Source organism: Myxocyprinus asiaticus, chromosome 19, assembly GCF_019703515.2.
Source record: "Myxocyprinus asiaticus isolate MX2 ecotype Aquarium Trade chromosome 19, UBuf_Myxa_2, whole genome shotgun sequence".
Taxonomy (NCBI): Eukaryota; Metazoa; Chordata; class Actinopteri; order Cypriniformes; family Catostomidae; genus Myxocyprinus; species Myxocyprinus asiaticus.
The window spans coordinates 32,660,384-32,681,052 of NC_059362.1; the positions used below are offsets into that span (position 1 = coordinate 32,660,384).

The 20,669-nt window shown below is 37.1% G+C and overlaps 1 protein-coding gene across 4 annotated transcripts in view; it reads right to left on the reverse strand.

Annotated features, from left to right (window-relative positions):
- The window catches only part of LOC127410350 (NBAS subunit of NRZ tethering complex-like), a 288,769-nt gene that overhangs the window by 169,407 nt on the left and 98,693 nt on the right, over window positions 1-20,669 (reverse strand). For all 4 annotated transcript variants that reach the window (XM_051645563.1, XM_051645560.1, XM_051645561.1 and 1 more), the window contains 2 exons: window positions 15,090-15,319; window positions 4,607-4,719 (listed from right to left, as the gene is read on the reverse strand). In XM_051645563.1, the coding sequence (XP_051501523.1) occupies window positions 4,607-4,719; window positions 15,090-15,319 (343 nt within the window). The remainder of the gene's footprint in view (window positions 1-4,606; window positions 4,720-15,089; window positions 15,320-20,669) is intronic.

A 20,669-nucleotide genomic window follows, 5' to 3' on the forward strand; every position in this document is an offset into this window, starting at 1 on the left:
CATTCCAGCACCGAACTATCTGGCATCCACGATCTTAACCCTCTGGGGTCGACGGACGCGCCGGCGCGTCCTGCTGGATTTTTTCCGCATAACAGCGGAAACAACTTAAAATACATTTTTGGGCATACAGATAAGTGTAAGACATAATTAGAAACCATAAAGGGTCTACTTTTATTTGTGTACACTCACAATAACAACAAAACCTTGTGCTTTTGCAAAATAAAGAAAATAAACAGGGTGCTCTTTCAGCCGTCTCTGTCTCCGCGAGCATCTTTCTGAAACATGTCACAAAAATGAAGTGAAACTTCGCGAATACTTTTCACACAAACATGAAACATATGTCTAAAGAAAGCTTAAAATGTCTACTTTTAAATAAAACAATTCAAATTTAAAACAAATATTCTCCTGCAATGTAATCTGTATGAAACAAAGCAATGTACAGTTTCTATGGGCTCAGCTCATTATCTCTAATGAGATCACACCCACCAACAGAGCGCGCTATTCATACGGTAATGTGCTGAGACAATCAATGCAAATGGTAAATGCCCCCAACAATGCCTTAAAAAACATCAAGTTCATCATCAGATTCATTCACTTTCCTGCACGTTTGGAAGATGGCACGCTACACAGGTGAGGAAGCTCTACAGATGGTCCTGGATAGTGACGAAGAGTTCACATTTTCCTCAGAAGAAGAGCGGGACTCCGACGATGAATGTTTACATTTTGAAGAGCATCTTGATCTAGCCGAGGATACAATTCCGGATGAGTAAGTCATTTAGTTTTACTTACATTAGTTGACATGCTATTTTATATAAACATGTACATATTTAACTAGTTGGACTATTTTCAGACTTGCCAGCCAGTATTCAGAGTATTGACATTTGAAATATGTCCTAATAGGCAAGTTTTAGTTACATTTAAACATTGTTTCGGCTAAAGCAGGTATTTAAATTGTATGCTGTATGATATCAATATGATATGTAATATGATATAAAAATAATATGAATGTTTAAATTATATTTTAACTAGTGTTTATGCTGCCTCGTTATCATTAATGAAGCTTGTGCTTGCAAATATCTGTTCAGGTGTAAATGTGTAAAATGTGCTGTAAATATGCCCATATTAGAAAATCAGCATATTAGAATGATTTCTGAAGGATCATGTGACACTGAAGACTGCAGTAATGATGCTGAAAATTCAGCTTTAATCACAGGAATAAATTGCATTTGACAATATATTCAAATAGAAAAGTTATTTTAAATTGTAAAAATATTTCACAATATCACTGTTTTTGCTGTATTTTGGATCAAATAAATGCAGCCTTAGTGAGCAGAAGAGACTTCTTTTAAAAACTTTAAAAAATCTTACTGATCTAAAACTTTTAAATGGTAGTGTAGGTCTAAAGTAAAGTCTTTATGTAAAGAAATGTATAGTCAGATTACTTCTTTTAACTTAAACTTGATTTTGTGAATAAGCTACAAACATTCATTCTCTCTCAGGGGAGGGGTCTTTGTCTCCTCAAGTGTGAATCACATCATTATTCATGATCATCCACGCCTCCTCGCATATGGCCTTTCTAACACTAAAAGTGTCTTACAGAAGTTAAATGACTATATTGTTTTGTAAGAATGAGTGATCAGGATAGTTTTCACATCATTTTATAGCAAAAACTCTAGGCTACAAGATCCAGTCCTCAAAAGTTTTGTGAACAAATGTTTAGTATGTGTTATATGGCCTTATTTCAGTGACTTAAGATTTTTGTTTTTTCAAAAACCACGCATAAACATTATTTTCTCAAAAATACAAACATGTACATATATGTTGCTCACATATTATTGTAGCCCCGTTTGTGCTGAATACAGTGATATCAGACTTTAGCCATTAATATGTTTTTAAGCAACTGAAAAAAGCACAAATGTCAAAACTTCTCCAGGGCCCAAAACACCCTCAGACCCCAGAGGGTTAACAGAGATCCATAGACGGAAAACAACCAGAACTTTCTACAGACCCAGCCAAAGAGCCAAAGAACCAAGGTAAAGAAACGCAATGCAACGAAACGCAAGTGCACCTCCAGACTTTTGCTAGAAAGTGCTGGGGTTTTGTTTAAATACTTTGGGTAACCCGATTGCAAATCAAGGTATAATAAATGAAGTATTGATGGTTCTCAGGGCTTGGCCTATAGACTCCATAAAGTTCCATTTTATCCGTTACAGGTCATTTCCATTCACCTTCTGTTACAACTCATTCACCAACCTGTTTTTATGTTTGTCTATGTGTGTTTGTTTAGTTTTTAAGTTGTAGATTAGAAATAAAGTCTTGTTTGTATTCAAAGAGGATTTGACTGTGGTGTATTTTGATTAAATAATCTCATTAATTGATACTTAAAAGATCTGCGCTCCATGCTCGAACAATATTTCAACAAATTTTTGAAATTATTTTCAATGGCCATGAGAATAGTATTACTCTAAAGAGTTAACAGATGCATCATATCAACTCAGTGTGGCCGAGTGACCTTAATTCTTTCAATATTCCCCGAATTAATCATAATTCCCTTCTTGAGTTAAAATTCCTTACATATAAATTGTGAGCAGATACAACAAGCCAGTTGTATTACTTATTTAATGGTGATTTTTTTTTTTTTTTTCAAGATTTCTAATCTGATCATTTGTCATTTATCCTGCATATAATGGTAGTCGAACGTGGCCAAGATTCCTAAACTAATTTACATATAAAATCCTACATATTATTGGTGGATAAATGCAGGCATGTTTAAATCTGCCCATTACATTTAACGTTCCATTATAAGACTCTTACATATTATTGGTAATGAATGCTGGCAGTTGTAAATATACCCTCCCACAAAGTCACTAATTTCCTACAGGTGCATCTTCTTTTCCATGACATGGACCATTTGTTATTGTTTCATTGTGGTCGGCCAGCACTCAGTTCCATTCAGCGCTAATGGTTGTACAACAGTCATGAAAATCTTCGCCTTAAGATGGATGGGTATCTTGTGGTCACAGAGGACTCCGGTGAACTGCCGACACTCTAGCCATGCAGCACTGATTCGTACTCGAAGAATGTCACCATCATACTTGACCAGTGAGTCAAAGTATTTGAATTGGTTAACTTCATTGAGTTATTTCCCATTGATACGGATGGTGCTGTTTATCTGCAGTCCACATTCTAACACATTTTTGTCTAACCGTGTTTTCCACTGCTTGGTCTTCAAGGTCTTGGTGTAACAGATACTGAGTTATCTTGTTAATTACACACAAAATCTCTTAACTTTCTTTGGTTTTATAATCATATGTACTATTCTTGAATTTATTATACTTCAAATATATAAACTGACTTTCCCACCTCCATATTATTTACACTATTTACATATCATACACAATTAAACATATTATACAATACCATATTAATTCATATGTTTCATATTTCATTTCATATATAATTTTATTGTTCATTCTCAATCACTATTAAAAATGGAGTGTGCCCCCTTTAAGAGTGTGTTATGTTCCGGTTCCATCTGCTCTCCCTCAGTTCACGGGTAATGCGACTGAGGAGTGAGGTTGACACAAATACGGGGAAAAACCAAAGAAATCCATGTTTTTTTGATAAAAAAAAAAACATTATTTTATTTATGCAGAATAAAAACAAGGCCTGTGTCTCTCAGCATTTATGGTGTCTGGTCTCGTTCATTGATATACAACACAGAGTGAAGAGGGGATACCGGTCACAGTGGTGCCGTGACCCGGATGAGAGTGAGGTTTGGTTGAAACGGGAGTCAGCTGGTAAGTGATATCTGTGCGGTATGTGTAAACCTCACTTCCCTGGCCTCAAGAGGTGCACTAGTGACTGACTTCTTGTTAGCATGCCTGCCTCCCATGTCAGCTGACGCCGGTTCGAATCCCACTCTGATCAGGTTGAGCAGGACCGGTTACATTGTCGTGTTTCTTTATCGTGCATTACTTTATCAGTATAGAGTAGTGTCCAGGGGTGTGGTGCTTGGATGTCTTTGGTCGCTGCATCCATGATTAAACAGCAGAGGCGGGTGGGCCGATCCTTGGTGAATACCAACACGTATGGCGAATGGTGGCAAGATCCCAGCAGTGGAGCGCACAGAGCTTGTGACATCGCAGTACAAAAGTTGTGTCCAATACATGTAAGGTTTGGGGACGCCGTGGATCGAAGTGTATGCCAAATTAGTTCATGTGGTACCCTGTCAAATGCCTTTTTATATGCATTTTATTCTCAATGACACCTGAAATTTTTCCCTACCACTAAAAATTTAATAATTTATATCACTGACATAAATATATTCACAGTACCTGCTCCATGCAACAGACTCCACTTGTGTACATTGGTTTCTCCAAATTCTTTCCCCTTTAGGCCACTGTCTAACCTCTATACAGTATCTCAGAGATAACTGATGAAAGGTCAAGGAAAGTTTGTAGGAGTAAATGAGTTTGTCAGTCATTAGAATTGGTGGCTGTTCACATCGGACACGTTCTGGCCTTCAGAAACAGCTAGACATAGCACAACGTAATGGAACAGAACGCAGTGGGTCTCAATAGTGAATTGGTGAGTATTACATTACCTTGTAAGGGCAGAACCTTCACGCCAAACTCATCCAGCCGAGAGAGGGCGCTAATGAGATCCAACTCTTCTTGGACCAGAGGAGGACAATCCGTGATCAACAGCAAACATGACCTGACCGTTTACACAAACAACAGAGTGGTCACACAAACACACACCAAATGTTACACTAAATATTCAATACATATTTAAAGCAAATCAGGAAGAGTGTTTTTGAAGCTTCTTTAAAACTGAAGCTTTCCAAGTTGCAAACTACTCATAATATCAAGTAGTTCAAAAGTCAAGTTACTTGAAAAACAGTTGCACATCAAGCTACTAACAAAATTAATCTAGTAACTATTTAAGGGAGCACTACTTAAATTAATCAGATCATTATTGCTCAGGTTCAAAAACAATTAGGGTTTTTGAATGAATTAATCTTGATAAGGGTGCCAGAATAGAACACACAAATGTTAACTAAAAAACTAGATTATAACTCAGTCAAAAATATAGTGAGGAACAGCACAGTTTAACTAGATATGTTACGATAAAAAGACTTGAATGAGTGAAACATTCCTTTATTAATGTTTCATTTACTTGAACTGTCCAAACAAAATGATTCACTACAACAATTCAGTTTTTTTTAAAGAGTGTGTTTGATTATTGCCTTTGTGCTCGGCTGTAAAGCTGCTGATGAAGTGATGAAAAAAAAAAAAAACATTGATAATGCATGACCACAAATTGTTGTAAAAAGTATTTTTTGTATTACTAGAAAAGCTACACTATTTAAAAAAAGCTGAACCACTGGAACCAAATGCAACTGAAAAATGCAAAATTAGAGACATTTCTACTTTTAGTTAGTTGCTCCCCAACACTAATCAGGAAAAGCAGCAGCTATTCCTTCAAATGACTTTTGATGATTCTTATTTCATGATTACAGACAGAGACTCTGAAATCACATTTCTTTCATACTGTTATCACAGCTTTGCAGAAGCCTATTTCTACTGCACATCTGTGATTCTATAAATGTGCTTCATAGGAAACCAGGGATAGAGCAAAAACAAATAAAAGCACAGATCATGTGCCGGCTCTGCTGTCAGATTCCAATATAGTTTGGCAAAGACAGCTGGACCAAGAAGCCAGAGAGAAAGCTAGAGCAGAAATAATACTTAAATTTATGAGCTTGAGAGAAGATGAAAAAAACAACAACAATAAATGCATCAATATTTTACAGTAGTTTTCTCTACAATCAGTGAGTTTTACATGGTATTTATTTTCTGTGATGCTCCAATCGGACCCAGAAGACATTTCATGCTCCACTTTGCATAAGATTTCCTGTGGTTTGTGCAACTAGAGGCCAATATAAAAAATATACTACCCTTCAAACAGCTTAAAGAGCTTGCACAGCAGTTTCCTATTAATATGGTATATAATATTAATCATAGTGGTTTGGCTTAGTGGTTCATGATCTAGGGGAGTAACCAAAAATATTGCCATTGTGCCTGTAAGAAAGACACCTTACCCAAGGTTGCTACAAGTGTACTGTTCTGGTAACAAGCGTACTGTAAATTGCTTTAGTTAAAAGTGTCTGCTAAATGACTACATAGTTATTAATCATAGTTATTAATCAAACAGTAGTTATAAAAATACAGTTGTGCTCAAAAGTTTGCATACCCTTGGAGAATTGGTAATATATGTACCATTTTTAAAGAAAACATGAGTGAGCAGGCAAAACACATTTCTTTTATTTCTTATGGGATACATATTCAACTGTAGGTTATAACAGAATGGCATAATCATAAAACATGGCAACAAAGAAAAAAATGAAATGACCCCTGTTCAAAAGTCTGCATACCCTTTGTTCTTACTGTGTATTGCCCCCTTTAGCATCAATGACAGCATGCAGTCTTTTGTAATAGTCGTCTATGAGGCCCCAAATTCTTGCAGGTGGTATAGCTGCCCATTCGTCTTGGCAAAATGCCTCCAGATCATGCAAAGTCTTTGGTCGTCTTGCATGAACCGCACGTTTGAGATCTCGATGATATTAAGGTCAGGAGACTGTGATGGCCATTCCAGAACCTTCACCTCACTTGGCCTTGTGCTTAGGGTCACTGTCGTGCTGGAAAGTCCAAGAGCGTCCCATGCACAGCTTTCGTGCAGAAGAATGCAAATTGTCTGCCAGTATTTTCTGATAACATGCTGCATTCATCTTGCCATCAATTTTCACAAGATTCCCCATGCCTTTAGAGCTCACACACCACCAAAACATCAGTGAGCCACCACCATGCTTCACAGTGGGGATGGTATTCTTTTCACTACAGGCCTTGTTGACCCCTCTCCAAACATAGCGCTTATGGTTGTGACCATAAAGCTCTATTTTGGTCTCGTCACTCCAAATTACAGTGTGCCAGAAGCTGTGAGGCGTGTGAAGGTGTTGTCGGGCATACTGTAATCGGGCTTTTTTGTGGCATTGGCACAGTAAAGGCTTCTTTCTGGCAACTCGGTCCATGTAGCTAATTTTTGTTAAAGTATGGTCGTATTGTGCTCCTTGAAACAACCACACCAACTTTTTCCAGAGAAGCCTGTATTTCTCCTGAGGTTACCTGTGGGTTTTTCTTTGTATCCCGAACAATTCTTCTGGCAGTTGTGGCTGAAATCTTTCTTGGTCTACCTGACCTTGGCTTGGTATCAAGAGATTCCCAAATTTTCCGCTTCTTAATAAGTGATTGAACAGTACTGACTGGCATTTTCAAGGCTTTGGGTATCTTTTTATATCCTTTTCCATCTTTATAAAGTTCCATTACCTTGCTACGCAGGTCTTTTGACAGTTCTTTTCTGCTCCCCATGGCTCAGTATCTAGCCTGCACAGTGCATCCACGTGAGAGCTAACAAACTCATTGACTATTTATACACAGACACTAATTGCAATTTAAAAAGGCACAGGTGTGGGAAATTAACCTTTAATTGCCATTTAAACCTGTGTGTGTCATCTTGTGTGTCTGTAACAAGGCCAAACATTCAAGGGTATGTAAACTTTTGATCAGGACCATTTGGGTGATTTCTGTTATCAATGTGATTTAAAAAGGAGCCAAACAACTATTTAATAATAAATGGCTTCATATGATCACTATCCTTAAATAAAAGACAATTGTTTTTTTTTTGTTTTTTTGCATGATCAGTCATGTTTTCAAAATCAATGCCAAAATTTCACAATTTATGCCAGGGTATGCAAACTTTTGAGCACAACTGTATATGTGTTTGTATTTTTGGGCAAAAATGCAAATTAATATACAACACACATGCAGGCAAAGGCTAAAATCTAAAACTATACGAATTTTCAGAAATACAGAAGCCCCAAAGTATTGACACATTAACCACACTTAAAAATGTATGTACTGTATTAAATTACATTAGATACAAAATATCAAACCAATTTTCTCAGAACTAATTATACTTTTCATAACTATCTTTGCAATGACTTCAACTAAATATGATGTTGGGGCCAATTTGTTTAAAGATTGAAGTCAGTTTGCCTGAAGTTCGCACAGGTGTCCTACCAGAGTGTTCCATCACATTAACTATGGACATGTTCCACTAACATTTGATAACCACAAAGCATACAAATACAGAGCTTTAAGACAAAAGGCTTGAGGAACCAAAATAAATTTGAAGAAAACAGTAAGAGATTTGAAGAAACTTTGCCATATCACAATCCCACCAAATTTTTGAAGCCTAGACAGATGTATGCCCTCATGTTCTTTTACCAGATGATTCCACTAAGCACTAAAACACTCTTACCAGCATGTCAGAGCAACCCAAACATTTTCAAACGGTTTCCAAGACAACTGCTTTAATATTATAATACATGATATAGCATCAGTTATCTTCGAAATCCCTCTAAAACCCATTCAACATAAAAAAAAAAATGGTTTAAACACCATGTAAACACAGCCCCATTTCCTTTGGCTAAAACTTGGGGCTGTGTTTACAACCTTTGTCTTGGTAACAAAGGCCTCTTATTAGCTTCAAGAAGCTGATAATTACAAGTATTTTTCTTGGGTTTGTTTGGAAGACAGGAAGTATTCGTATGTGACAATGACTCACACGTTCACTTTCTGAAGACTACACACAGGATGACTGATATCACGGCCAGGAAACAGTAATTTGCTTTGACATTTGAAAAATATCCCTATGGAATTCAGTTAGTACTAGGGATGTGCCAGGGTGGTTGACTAATCGAATACTCATCTAACAACCAAGGTTATTATAGTTTTGCATTTTCGATTGTTTTTTTTTTAAATACCTTTTCTAACACATTTTCAAATTTGCTATACATTTCAGTTTAGTTTTAGTTAGTTTAATTATTTGTTTTCCATTAATGCAGTTAAAGCTGCAGTCACTTTACGTGTCTCTCTCAGCATTTCCTTTACACCGAGTTAATATTTGCATTTTTATTGCAATCATGGGATTAATTTGTGCAGCACTTGGAGTGATGAACGTGGGGTCAAGAGCAGCTTTAAAAGTTTTGAATGCTGCCATATTACACGGTCTGGTGGACATCCCAGTCTTAACAAACACATGTACAAGTGTGTTTTCGTGTTTCTTATGTCGCTCAAACCTCAGTCTTTGGAAACACGAGGTCAGAGTCTGATGTTTCCCAAGTTGAGAGCTACTAGCACAGGATTCATCATTATCAATGGTACTCTTCCTTTCCATCTTTAGCCATAAATAATTTGTATTCCTCACAATGTTTGTTTGCAAATACACTTTCAGATTAGAAAATTTTTTTCCCTTAATTTTAACAACACAAATCATATGAATGGACGTGACAATGCCTTTGCTTTTTCCAGTTTAATAATTAAACTCAAAATAGTCCCTCACATGGCACACCACCTACACAGCCATCCAGGTCAGATTATTCGAGAAGAGTACGGCTGCAGGCAGAGCTCCAAAAAAGGGCGGGAGCTCAAAATCGGCAGCAAAGATATAGGGAGCTCCTAAACTAACCCTTTCCCTCACCCTAATCCCCTTTTGGAGTAACCCCACCCCCTTCTGGATTAACCCCACCCTCTTTTGGTGATTCTGCCTCCTATTTTTGAGATGTCCGGCCTGTAGCTATTCTTACTTTGATTATTCCACTGTGTGATGTGTGCCAATGATTACATAAAAGATCATTTATTTTTGATAATGACTGTTGTTAGTTTTAAGTTTTTCATTTACTTTGCAATATTTATTTTATTTCAGTTTACGATTTATTTTTATTTTTTTAGATCAATAGTTTTCGTCTTAGTTTTAGTTTACAAAAATAATCCTGCTAACAACTGACTGACTAGTCGATTATTGGGGTTGACTTATAACATTAATATTTTTAGTGATGTTGGTTTTAATGAGACGCAATTCTCAAATTAATTGAGAGACGCAACTTCTCAGAGAGCATTTTTGCATGATGACAGCCTGCTGTGTTTAAATGTGAATAACAGTCAGCACAGTAAAACCCTCTACAAGAAGTTTCGTCTCTTTAATGCTTTAGGTTTAGTCTTTGTATGTGCTGTTGTTACAGCAAAGAGCTGCATCACCAATACATTTCAAGACTACCACTGTCTGATGTAATTCTCTGCTGTGAGTAATATTCCCTATTTGTGAGGTGCTGTGGGAGAATTAAGTCTTTGCTGATTCTGTCTGACACTGCTTAAATAGTTGTAGTAAATAAGGTTGAAACTGCTTGATCTCTAGATACAGTTGAAGTCATAAGTTTACATACACCTTAGCCAAATACATTTAAACTCATTTTTTCACAATTCTTGACATTTAATCATAGAAAACATTCCCTGTCTTAGGTCAGTTAGGATCACTACTTTATTTTAAGAATGTGAAATGTCAGAATAATAGTAGAGAGAATTATTTATTTCAGCTTTTATTTCTTCATCACATTCCCAGTGGGTCAGAAGTTTACATAGACTTTGTTAGTATTTGGAAGCATTGCATATAAATTATTTAACTTTGGTCAAACGTTTTTGGGTAGCCTTCCACAAGCTTCTCACAATAAGTTGCTGGAATTTTGGCCCATTCCTCCAGACAGAACTGATGTAACTGAGTCAGGTTTGTAGGCCTCCTTGCTCGCACACACTTTTTCAGTTCTGCCCACAAATTGAGGTCAGGGCTTTGTGATGGCCACTCCAATACCTTGACTTTGTTGTCCTTAAGCCATTTTGCAAAAACTTTGGAGGTATGCTTGGGGTCATTGTCCATTTAGAAGACCCATTTGCAACCAAGCTTTAACTTCCTGGCTGATGTCTTGAGATGTTGCTTCAATATATCCACATAAGATTCCTTCCTTATGATACCATCTATTTTGTGACGTGCACCAGTCCCTCCTGCAGCAAAGCACCCCCACAACATGATGCTGCCATCCCCATGATTCACGGTTGGGATGGTGTTCCATGGCTTGCAAGCCTCACCCTTTTTCCTCCAAACCTAACAATGGTCATTATGGCCAAACAGTTCAATTCTTGTTTCATCAGACCAGAGGACATTTCTCCAAAAAGTAAGATATTTTGTCCTGTTTTACAGGTTCTCGGTCCTACATTTAGTATTCCCATTTAATTCTACTTGGCTAAGTTCTATAATAGATTCTCGGTTTACCGTTTAGTCCCAGTCAATTAAGTCCTGTTTTACAGGTTCTCGGTCCTACATTTAGTATTCCCATTTAATTCTACTTGGCTAAGTTCTATTATAGATTCTCGGTTTACCGTTTAGCCTCTTACATACTTAACTAATGAGTTACTTCTGAAGTAGCTTAATTAAGCCAACTCTGACCATAGATTTGTAGTTAATAAGAAATATACTAGAAAACAGTCCTTCAGAATGAATCATAATAACAATTTATTTACCAGGTAATAATAATACATTCATACAATCAAATTAAAATAATAAATCATACTCAAAGCTATCAGTGAATCAAGCATAATAATATAATTAAAGTTGTATTCCATTCAAACATTTACCAAACATAAGAAATACAAATTGCAATTACCTGGTAGTGAAAAAACTACATGCAAACGATGAAGCATGGGAGATCTGATTTACAGATTCCTTCAAACATTTATCAATAATAAGAAATACCTGGTAGAGAAAAAACTACATGCAAACGACGAAGCATGGGAGATCTGATTTACAGATTCCCCGAGCTTCTCTGCCATCCTTCCTTAAGTACCAAACGATTCCATTGTTATTTCAGATGTGTGTGTTTGATGTTATTTAGGATTTGGTTAACAATTTAGGGAGTTGTAGTCAACCTTTGATTGAGTAGGTTGTTTGATGTTTACAAAGAATACACCTAATCTGCATACAGCATCTGGTCTCTGTGTGAGACTTGGGAAGGGCATGCCCCGGATAGAATACTGTATTATATTAAGTTCTTAAATCTTACTTGTGATTTGACTTTGCTGAAAGGGAATGAGACCGTTTTACCAGTTGCACTGAGACCTCTTGAATGATACCAAACATGTATGATCAGAAAACCTTTTACATTACAGAACAGGATAAGTCATAACTTAGTTTTTAGTGTCCTTAAAGTGACCTAAGGTGAGAGAGAGAGAGCAGATGTGAGTGTGATTTGCGTTTTATGGTCCCCAATCAGTGGGGTGTGTTTTCTCAGGTGGAGATGCTCCTCTGTGTGAGAGTTTTATGACGTTGGTTCTCGCAGAGTTCTTTGACTTTCCCGGAAGTGATGCAGATAATTTCTGTGACAATCTTACAATCTCTAGGAGACAGAATGCATCTCCTTCCTGAGTGGTATGACGGCTGCGTTGTCACATGGTGTTTATACTTGCGTACTATTGTCTGTACAGATGAACTTGGTACCTTCAAGTGTTTGGAAATAGCTCCCAAGGATGAACCAGATTTGTGGAGGTCCAAATTTTTTCTGAGGTCTTGACTGATTTCTTTTGATTTTCCATGATCTCAAGCAAAGAGGCACTGAGTTTGAAGTTAGGCCTTAAAATACATCCACAGGTACACCTCCAATTGACTCCAATTAGCCTATCAGAAGCTAATTGGCTAATTGCCTAAAGGCTTGACATAATTTTCTTGAATTTTCCAATCTGCTTAAAGGCACAGTTAATTTAGTGTATGTAAACTTCTGACCCACTTGAATTATGATATAGTCAATTAAAGGTGAAACAATCTGTATGTAAACAATTGTTGGAAAAATTACTCATGTCTTGCACAAAGTAAATGTCCTAAACGACTTGCCAAAACTATAGTTTGCTAATATGAAATCTGTGGAGTGGTTAAAAATGTAGTTTTAATGACTTCAACCTAAGTGTATGTAAACTTCTGACTTCAACTGTATGTACTCGCAAAGTTCTGCGCTTTTGAATGCGCAGCGAGGATTGCTCTGACGCACTCTGGTTATATTATAGCATTTCATGCTATGTTCAGGATGCGCATAAGCAGTTTTGTGGTGCTCTGTATTAAAGCCTTTCTTATTTCCTACTTTTCTTCCTTTGATAGTTTTGTGCAATAAGTTGTTATAGTTTTTTAGCCTATTTATTTGTTAAATATCTATAGTATTAGTCACCATGTTGAAGTGTTGCTCATTGCATCTGTATATGCCTCTAAAACAGTGTTTCCCCAACCCTGTTCCTGGAGGCACACCAACACTACACATTTTGGATATCTCCCTAATCTGACATGCCCTTTTCAGGTGTTTGAGCTTCTACTAATGAGCTGATAAGTTGAATCAGGTGTGTTAAATGAGGGAGACATAATTTGCAGTGTTCGTGTGCCTCTAGTAACAGTGTTGGGAAACACTGCTATAAAAGGTGTCTGTGCATCGGGTCAAGTGAAAATAATAGATCCTAATTATACATTATTATTCTTAACATGACTAGTGGACTAGTAGATTGTGAAAATTGGAAGTTTTGCACAGTCCTAGTAAGGACATATTTACGGAGCTTTTAATATTTTCATAGTGCATTATAGGTTTTCATGGTCATTTTTGTTTAATAAAATTCCATCCCTAGTTTGAAAATATATATTTCAGTGAGACAGTTAGAAGAGGGGGAAAAGGGACATTTAGACAAAAACAGAAGAGAGACCATTTCACTCATCCAGGGCATCTGGAGCATTCAGTCCATTCTTAAAACGTATTTTTCATTTTAACCTAGTTTGAGAATGCATAACAGATGTTCTGTTCTAAACCCATGTACACAGTTGGCATATGCTTTAAAATCAATGGCCAAACTCAATATATTAAAATATGAACTAGATTTTGACATTTTCTAATAAAAGTGACAGTTGCCTATGACAAAACTTGCTGCGACAATGCTAGGCTGTTGTGGGTGGTTGCAATGGCATTGCTATACATTTACTAAGGTGTTCTGAGTGGTTTTAAGAGCATTGCTATGCAGATGCTAAGGTGTTCTGGGTGGTTGTTAGGTGGCTGCTTACTGGCCCAAGTGAAAAGAGCCAAACCCCATGTCTCTATGATGGTCTGGTCTCCAGATATGTCTTGGGCTGCTCCTTCAATGAAAGTCTGTCGCCCGCCAGGAAAAAAACAAATTCTGATCACTTTTCTTGAAATATTCAAAACGAATGACCACTAATTCTTTCAGTGAAGAGAGTACAATCAGTCATTCTCTTTTCAGTCTAAGTTTCTCCCTTTCTTCCATCAACACATTCACATTCTCTACATTTTGTTTTCAATCTTTTACCGCCTTTCAGTGGAGACGAAAGCCCTATTATTTATACATTAAGCTCATAATTACTGTCCACATAAGTTCCTGTCTGTATAAGCCGTGTGTGTAAAAGAGAGAGAGAATGACAGTGATAGAAGTGTGTGAATGCATATGTATTGGCGGCCCATCCAGCTCTATACCCCGTGAACAGGCGACGGCCTAATTACTGACCCACTTTACAACACAGCCCATCACTCAGGGGCCACAGTCTGTCACCCCGCTCTGGCCCAACACAACAAAAATAGACAGACTGACATAGAGAGACTGAAAACACATTAACCTAAAGCTGCAGGGTGGAGAGTGAGCCACCAACAGTTTGCCTTTAAATCTCTCTCTCATTATGGCAGCAATTACAGCAATAATAGGCATAGTTTATGGCTAGACTCATAAGAGGGGCAAGAAATGAGAATGACGTTGGAAAGTTTGAATCCTGTGATGTTTCTCACCTCTTTCATCATAAACTCACCAAGCAACTTGTGTTTGAAGAAGCTGGTAGTATTAGGCTATTTTCACACATGGTTTGATAGCTTGGTCCGAACCAGAGTTCGATTCAACACACCTACCCTCATAGATCTCTTCTCATATTGTAATATTTGACTCTGCTGAAAATTTTAAAAACTCAGCATTTTTGTTTTTTCCAATGGTGTTATGTTTAAGTTAACTCAATTTCCTCTGTCTGTGTACAGTATGTTAGCTGAGGTAGGATGATGGGGTTTAGGCCCAACCATCTAAAAGCAAACCAGGGGAATCAAAAGGAGGTCATACCGTGCCAGGTTCATGCAGGAGTCATTGAGGGTGGCCGAAGAGTTGAAGTACTCCCGGGCAGCGGCCAGAACCAGCTCCACACTGATGTTATAGGCTACACGGGCATGAGCTTTACCGCTAAACGCCACACTGACTGGAGTGTCCTCTGACATAGCACTGCAGTGCACCAGCTGACCCGCCAGACGAACATTCTCCTCCCGCCCTGAACACAATAAACTCTCCACAAACACCTGCATGAAAGAGGCACAGAGATGGACAGATAAAGAGACAGAAGGAGATAAGCATTGTGTTGCGTGGGCCTGTGATGAGAATGTGTTCAGGTGTGGCAATTAATCATATGTCTTTAGTTAATTGCTGGCGAGACACAAACACAACAGGAGAAATATAAAAAACTGCTATTTCAATGACAACGTGTTCTCATGCGCATCTCTGTGAAACAGCTGTGCTGTCCTGGGTAATTTCAATGGTGCCTTCAGGTACAGATTTAGGCAGAGAAAGATATCAACACTGTGTGTGTGTGTGTTTTCAAATTAAATCTTAGTTGTCCCTGTTTGAAGTTCCCTAATTAAAACATCTTAACATTCATAGAATGCAGATTAACAAGATTTAGACATCATCTGAAGAAAATATGAGTTGTGGTTGCCCTTTCAAAACTTGCTACCTCCATGCTAGGGTGTTGTGGGTGTTTGCTTGCTGAGTGAAGTCAAAAGAGCAGATGCTCTATGTCTATGAAAAAGTCTCTATGATATTCTTGTCTCTTGATCTGGCCTTGGTCCCTCCTTTAAAATATGTCTATTGGATACCAACGATGGTATTATTAAATCAATAGAATATGCTTCCGTTAAAGCTATCAGAAAGTGTTATTTCAACACTTTTTTTTTTATCGTGTTTAATAGTGGAATTTCTGGTGAAGAACTATACCACTCATGATCCTGAGGGGGGAAATCCACAAATTAGAGAATCATGGCAAACAAAACATTGCAAAAGAGCTCAGCAGCGACAACCAGCTTCCATGTTGCACTGTGAATGACGCAACTGAGTCACCCATTCACTATCAAACTACTTATACATATTTATACATATCTGCATATTTTGAAATTCCCTAAGAATGCATTGCTTCTATACTTACAATCAACAACTTTAAATCAGTGGTTTTATGTTTTTCTATCATTTTGTATTTGATTGCACCATTTGCAATGCTGAATTTAATGGGATTGTAGTCAATTCCCTTATGAAAGACTTAAATACACAGCCTTGTACCTTTGTCTTTTTGTCTAATTTTCAAATAGTGTTTTCCTTTAAATCTAAGTTTGTAATGTTGTGATTCACCTCAGAGCTGGTTGGTTTGGTTCATGGCTTAGAACTTTAGATTTTATAAAATACCTGTGGGAGAACTGAATAGGAAAAATACTTCCAGAGCCAAGACAGCTAAAAAGTGGAATGGAATTTTTGCACTCTATTGCTTACACAAGTAAAAGTACATCTCTCCACACCAAAATATAATGTTTAGGATTAAGGGTTTGTTCAAAACCCTAACCCTGAGTAAGAGTAATAGTAAAACTTGCCTTAGCAAACACCAGTAATAAATTATAGAAATAACTAATTATCTGCATTTCATTATAACTCTCCAATTGCTTCATTTCCTAATACAAAATTCCACTATCATTTTCAACAGATTCTGGTCTTCCGACACACCAAAGCTGTTTTAACACTTGGTTCGATTGCTTGATGTCATCAACGTGAGTGCCATGTGAGTACTGCGTGAATACTAGCGGCATCAGTTTACAACAGAATGAGAAGACATCAGCTTTGCTGTTTTATTAATGTTTTTGTTGCAGCTTCATACCAAACAAATGAAGCAAACTCTTATGTAAAATGGACTAGAGATGCCAACAAAAGCTTTAGTGTGAAAGTGTTCTAAGGGGTCATTCAGAAGGAAGGCGTGACAGCGCTAAGAAAAGCTAGAAGCAGCATAACAAAATAGAACAGGATATCAGCGTCTCCATGTGTGTACTTTTGAACTTGACATGGCATCTAAAAATTGTGGCACTCATTCCAGAGACGCTCAAAAAAATCAGCAAGATGCGTAAAACACGTTCTGTGTGAAAAGCCCCTAAGTGTATGTGTGTGATTCTGCAGTTTCTATCAATGGAGCTAAAAGGGCAATCCGTGAATCCAGATCTGCTCCGTATAAGAGATGAACAGGCCAAAGCCAGAGTCAACAAATCAGTTACCACACCACAACATGTAATTTCACAGAGAGAGCGAGTGTTTTGTGCGTGTGTTGCAAAAGTTGAATATCATTAACCAATCTTGGCGCTTCATAATGTCTTTAGAAATATAATCGGCAAGTGCTTTAATCTGTCTGCATTAAAGAATCCAATATCTGCAGAGCATATTGCACCTATAACTATAACACGGTTAACTCCTAACACCGCACAAATGAAATATCCATCCCTGCTCAGTCTGCAAGCCAATGAGCCATTCCTAATGCACAACCCACAGAGGTAAGGCAGAGTTTAGAGCTGGTTGCTGAGGGTTGTGTAAATTCATTAGCTGTTTAGCTATTGAAGAGATTTCAAAGCAGCTCTGCTATACTCTGTCAAATGAACCCAGACAGAGAGAGGAGATGGTGAGAATGCCAATTCCATAAAACTGCATCCAAGTTCTTTCATTTTCCTCTCAGAACTTGAAATTTAATGTTTATATGGGATATCTTTCAAGAGAGTGAAGAAAATTACAGTGTGGGGCCCTATTTGACAGGAACTGATTAAGAGCAATTCGAAAAAAGTAAAGGGCGATGGATAATTCTCTTTTGTTCTTTTCTTTCTTTCACTCACTCTCTCTCTCTTTAGTCAAAGGGTGAGTGGTGGGGGAGTTGAGGATGAACTCTTGAGGGTGAGTTCAACTCTGCTGTTCTGGTCTTGATTGCGATGAAGAAATCGATAGTGATGGGAACGCAGCCTCGTTAGAGAATAGAGCTAAATTACAGAGCATCACACAGACAAAGCCCACCATCGCCGTTACATAAATGCTCCGTCTGAAACTCTCTTTCACACATACATACAGACATGCAGACAAACTCTAACCAGGGTGAGCAACAAAAGAAGGTAATGAGAGGACAGATAATGTAGGCGTTGTGAGGCAAAGTAACAAAAGAAGAGCCGGAAGATTACAGGAAATTTACGAAACACTAAAATGTCCAAAACGTTGCAGTAACGAATACTAGTTAGTGCAGTTTGGTGTGGTGCAGTGTAGTGTAGTATAGTATAGCATAGTAGAGTATAGTGCCCAATAAAGGCAAAAACACAAACTACCTAACACTGAAACTGGGAAAAATGGCTTCAGAGCTTTTTGATGGATCAGCCAAATGTGGATTATGATATTTTCACACGCCATTTCTCTTTTTTTTTTTTTTTTTTTTTTTTTTTGCCAAACCTGTCCTTCCCATGACAGATCATAGTGTAAGAAAACTATTTTGGTCAGTTACTGGGTTATCTTTTTTCATGGCGGTATAGTATAGTATTGCATAATTTAGTATACAGTAACATAGCATATAGTATAATGTAGTATAGTGTAATGTAACAGCATAGCATAGCTTATGGCATAGTATAGTAAATAAAATTAAATAGCTTTGTGACCAATAAGACAAGAGTTACAACGATAAAAACAAATATAGCTGCAAGCAGCAATTAACAGGGTTAAAGCAGCATAGGAACTTTGAGTGCATGTGTTACTAGATATGAAGCATTACTGAGACACTCCATTAAGAACCTAAAATTTAGAGAAAGGAATTACATTTCCAGCAACATCAAGAAAATGTACCATAGAGATACAGTGCTTTTAATATTTTTGACTGTTATTGCATCACCTATTGCCTGATGCTCATGAAACTTTGAATGCTTTTTCAAAGGCATATTCCGCATATGCGTATTAAATGTAATGAAAACAGGATTCTTTGAAAAGGCCACACCCATATGTTTAAATAATGCGAAATACGTAATGATTTTTTGATTCTTGAGGGTAATTTGTTTGGAATGAAGAGGTCTGGCATATGATATGGAAAAGTTGTAGAACTTACAAACATTTACATGCATGTGAAATGTGATAGCGTCTTCTGATGGTCATTTTTTATTTTTTTATTTTTTTTGTCCAGACCTCTCCTATGTTTTTTATTTATTTATTTATTTTTTTTTAAACAGAGTTTGTTGACTATCTTGCATTTTTAAATAAAAAGATACTGTCAGTGCACAATTTTTTGGTGCTGTTCTTTGTAAAAAGTAACATCATCACTTTCAATGTTGTGTGGATGCATGTACATGTTCTAAAAGAAGATGGAAAGATGATTATTGATAGCACATGGTATTTACAACAGTTGTATGGTAAATAATTATTAGGATGCTTCATGTGTTGCATGGAGGTTGACAAAAAATTTGTGGAAAACGTAAGCATATTTGGCATCAGCATAAAGCTCTGCTTGCATGAGATAAAGACATGTCAGAGGATAGGTTAAAAACTATCACCCCAAAAGGCAGTATGGATTTAGGAAATGATTATTGCAAGAACCTGAGGTTACAGAGAAAAGCATAGTGTATATTGACTAACATCAGTAGTGGAGTTGAACAAGCCAGAAATGGAGGGTGCTACGAGTACTAAGGATAAGTTTGAAAGTGTAAACGTAAATGTGAATGCAGGAAGAGTATGTGTTGCGAAAGATATTGACTCTTCAGGAAGGTTTATTATTAGGATATCTTGCATATGTGTACTAAATTTGATGAAAATAGGACTGTTCATTTAGGAGTTATTACTCTGTCATACTCTGACCCCAGCATAGCTGGGATATGTGAAAAAGAAGAATTTCACTGTATATGTGCAAATGTATAATGTGTGATGAATAAAGAAAATTATTATTAAATTAATTATAATTATTATTATTGGCTTTTGCGTAATCTAGGACACACCCATGTTTAAATTACCCTGTTATAGCCATGCCAAATAAAAAGATCAACTTTTTGATAATTATTGATCTAAGCTGTCCAAAGATTCTTCCTGTATAAGTTTTGTTGTTGTTGCGTAAGAAACCTAGGACTAGTTTGCAAAAGTAGGTTTTTTTTAAATAATCTCAAATATTTAACGAACAATTTGTTTGACACCAATGGTCCTTGAGGCAAAGCTGTTCAGAAAGTGGAGATCTATCATATGTCTAACGTGTATAACGTGAATAACGTGTAAAATATTCAGTGATTTAAGCGCATGTAAAACATGCTAGTGCCTCCCAGTGGCCATTTTTTTTTAACAATTTTTTTTTTAGCATAACATTTTTAACATAACAGGACCAAGAGTCAAATATGCCCACGTGTTTCGTTCCAATCGGCCTTTGCTGACCTTGTCTAAAAGTTACTGAAAGTTGATTGGTCGATGGCAATTGATTCGAGATATGCAACTGTCCTCGTAAACCTTGATGGCACCTTGGACAAATACACCGCAGCAACATTACAGGTCGATCGGACCAATGGCTCCTTAGTTAGAGACATTTTTTTTTTTGTTTTTCATTTTTATAGTGCCACCAAATGGCCAAGG